General features: G+C 30.1%; 1 protein-coding gene across 1 annotated transcript in view; it reads left to right on the top strand.

Moving 5' to 3' along the window:
• Positions 1-2,188, top strand: part of LOC108915226 — a 30,372-nt gene extending 28,184 nt beyond the window's left edge. Inside the window, exon 4 of the mRNA XM_018721201.1 lies at positions 1,301-2,188. Within this exon, the coding sequence (XP_018576717.1) occupies positions 1,301-1,476 (176 nt within the window). The 3' untranslated portion in view covers positions 1,477-2,188. The remainder of the gene's footprint in view (positions 1-1,300) is intronic.
• The last annotated feature ends 1,209 nt before the right edge of the window (positions 2,189-3,397 follow it).

The raw sequence follows: 3,397 nt of genomic DNA, 5'->3' as shown, positions 1-3,397 counted from the left end.
CGGGAACGAAAATCCATTGGCGTGTCTGCGTAAAAGGCAACAAGATATAGAAAATAATGAAAAAAGATAATAAAACATAACATCTAAATTTTTTTACGGTTTGCTATAACAGGCACTTTGATCCATTTTAATTATTACAGCATTTTAAAACGTCCCAGTTGTGTTTTTTTAATTTATAAATTTATTATAGCAATGGGATTAGACCCCTCGTCTACGCTTATGCTATGACGTTTCTCAGGACGGCTAAATCAAGTCCGTTTACACCCACTAAAAAAGAATTTCCCTATTCCCTACCAAGTGCAAAAGACAGAGATAGAATATAGATCGACGTTCAGTGTAACTCAGTCTATAGACGATTATAGATTCTATCGATGTGCTTAGTGAGCGGCACAAAGATAAATAATATTGAACCGTTATAAAAATCATTTTATATTTTATGCGCATTAGTAATAGTGTATTTATATTGTGTCTGAGTCACTCTCTATAAATTCGACCGCGGAGTATAGTATTACCTCGTGTTACACGCCGCGCCGTTGTCACATTGCTCGATATGAATTTTATCGAATTATAAATTTATTACAACGCTAATTATTTTTTAGAATTAAACATAAAAAAGTTTAAAAAGTGATAATCATTGTATTCTATAGTATTCTATGGACGCAGTTATGTCAATATTCCTTAATTAATTCCTTATTAACTTTTATACATATAAGGTTTTTTTGTTTATTTCCATATATTCTATCGTCTGTTAAAATTAAGGCAGTCAAACTTCTAACACCCCGTAGAGCAGTATTCGAGTTTAGATTGAACAATAGATTGGTATAATAATTGAATAAAGTATCTGGAATTGAATTCTTGCGTATGACGGATTATAAATCCTAATTTTTTTAATCCCTCTGTAGTAATATTATGAATATGTTCCACAAAATATAACCTGCTATCAAAACTACTCCAAGATCACAAAATAATTGTGTCCTAGCTAGAATAAAGTCATTCAATGAATAAATAAATACAATGGGATTATTCTTAAGAATAAACAATGCATTACATTACACTTGTTTATATTTAGCTGCAATTTGTTGAGAGTACACCATATATTTAGACAATTTTGGGAATTTGGCAGTTTAGTACAGCAATTAATTATTTTATAGATCTTCATATAAGTACATCATCTATGTCATTTATAAATACATATACTAATAGCGTTTGGCCCCAGCACCAAGCCCTGAGGTGCACCTGATGGGTTATATAGAATATCATTTATGGAAACGACTTTATTACTACATATTGGTTTTTTTAGGTATGAACGTTGTGCATCTAATAAAAGGCCCTCATGGGAGCATGGTAATGTCACCGGTTGAGGCGAAGCTAAACATCGATTCAGATGCCCTAAAACCAAACAATGAGGGAGTAGTGATTGATTACGAGAATCATTTTAAAACCCACCACAAGGTGGCCGATATAATGGACGATTAATGCTTAGTGTAAGGGTTGCAAATAAATGGTTTCTAAAAGACCAATCTGTAAGTTACATGTTTTATTAGAAAGATATGACACCAAATGCAAGAAAAAAATATTTTCTGTAAATGTAAATTATAGATTCTTCTTTAATAAATGTGTTTATTAAAGATTGGTTTTAGAGGACCTAATAAAATCTAGTCTCAGCGTAATCTAAATCGGAATTTTCAAAAATTGTATATTTTCGTAAGTTCTTAAATCTAAAACACTAATTTTTCTAGTTCTAACAGTTAAGCTCAATAGTTATAAATACATAGTGCAAATGTTCTAATACCTACATGATTTTTAATAAAATGAACCCTGAATTAAGTGTCATATAGAAATATTTTTTGTAAAATGTATTTCTCTCTTCCTGTTTAAATTTTTCAAATTACTCTGATAATACTTTCACATACAGCTTTACAAAAATACATAGCAGTACAAAATTGACATACAAATGTTTTATTTATACATCACACAAATCGCCAATTTGGATGTATTTTTATAGTTATTGTTTTTTATATAATTCAGTTTCTTTATATTTTAGAGTCTATTTTTAGTGTTTGTATTAAATGTAAATACTAAAGTGTATCTAAATTATTCGAAAGAGGCTGTGTGTCTATTTTAGTCAATAGTGACATTTTATTTACTTACCTTTTATCTTCTTTGTTATTATTTTTTATTATAATTTACTATAATGTGAAACTTGAATTTTATTCCCAATTCAATGGGTACGTTTCAGTCATTGAAATGGTCTTCAAAGAATCAACATCTGAAATAGTGGCCTTTATAGTTTTTCGGGTGCGGCGATTTCAAATATGTAGCGATTTCTTCTTCTTCTTCTTGGAGTGCTTATTATTTCACCAGCCACTTGATTGTTAAACTTACAAACTAAAAATATTGTAGATCACAGTTGGCAAAATGGCAACTAGGTATTCAGAATTTGCTTTTAATGCAATTTGATGACCTTCTTATTAGTTCCATTTTACTTAATTACCTTTTTGTCCTCCAGTTCGCAGCCCGTCATCATCAAATGACTCTTATTTGGCAAATTATAATAATTGTTTATGTAAATGTTCGACTACTATCACACATTAGATCCTATTTACGGCACCTTCCAATGAAATAAAATGTTTTGTTTCATGTTTCCGTTGGGGCGCCGCATTGACAACAGGAAATACTGTAATTAAAATGATTTCTCCTCTTGTTTGATTTATAAGGCTTTATCGCGTGATGTCATGGGGTACTTAAATCTATTGTGTGAGTGAACAATATTAATATCATTACTATGTCGAAATGATTTTCGTTGTGTCATCAGTTAAAAATAGGTATTACAAAAAAAAATCCTGTAACCCTTAAGATTACTTATTTTATATTAAAAATGTATCACTTTTATTTCTGATAACGTTTATAACAGAACATCTTTTTATATCAAAGCAGAATTTATTTTGCTTACACCAAATACATAAAAGTGTTGTTCCTAGAACAATCCGAAACAGTTTCCAACAGTTAGACGCTTGCGCATTCCGATATAATGTTTACTTGAGGTTCAACATTTATTGTTCCGAATCAAATGCGACTGCATTTGTTGGAAACTGTTCCTAATTCGCGAGGAACAAAGCCATTAATAACTTTTTTCAACAATTTACATTCATTTGCACTCTTAACACCTAAATATTTTAAAATCATCAGTAAATAAAATACCTACTATATAAATATGCAAGATTATGGTAGTAGTTTATTAATGAAATTTAGAAATAATAGAGGTCCTAAATTTGATCCGTGGGGGACTCTTGAGTAAGGTTTGTAATCAGTACATCCATTAGACTTGACAAATATGTATGTCAATATAAAATTCGTTACACGATTTCTGAATACATACTTGTAGTCCATTTTTAAG

This window comes from Anoplophora glabripennis, unplaced genomic scaffold, assembly GCF_000390285.2.
Source record: "Anoplophora glabripennis isolate ALB-LARVAE unplaced genomic scaffold, Agla_2.0 scaffold945, whole genome shotgun sequence".
Lineage (NCBI taxonomy): Eukaryota > Metazoa > Arthropoda > Insecta > Coleoptera > Cerambycidae > Anoplophora > Anoplophora glabripennis.
This window is presented reverse-complemented; position numbering and strand designations above follow the sequence as displayed.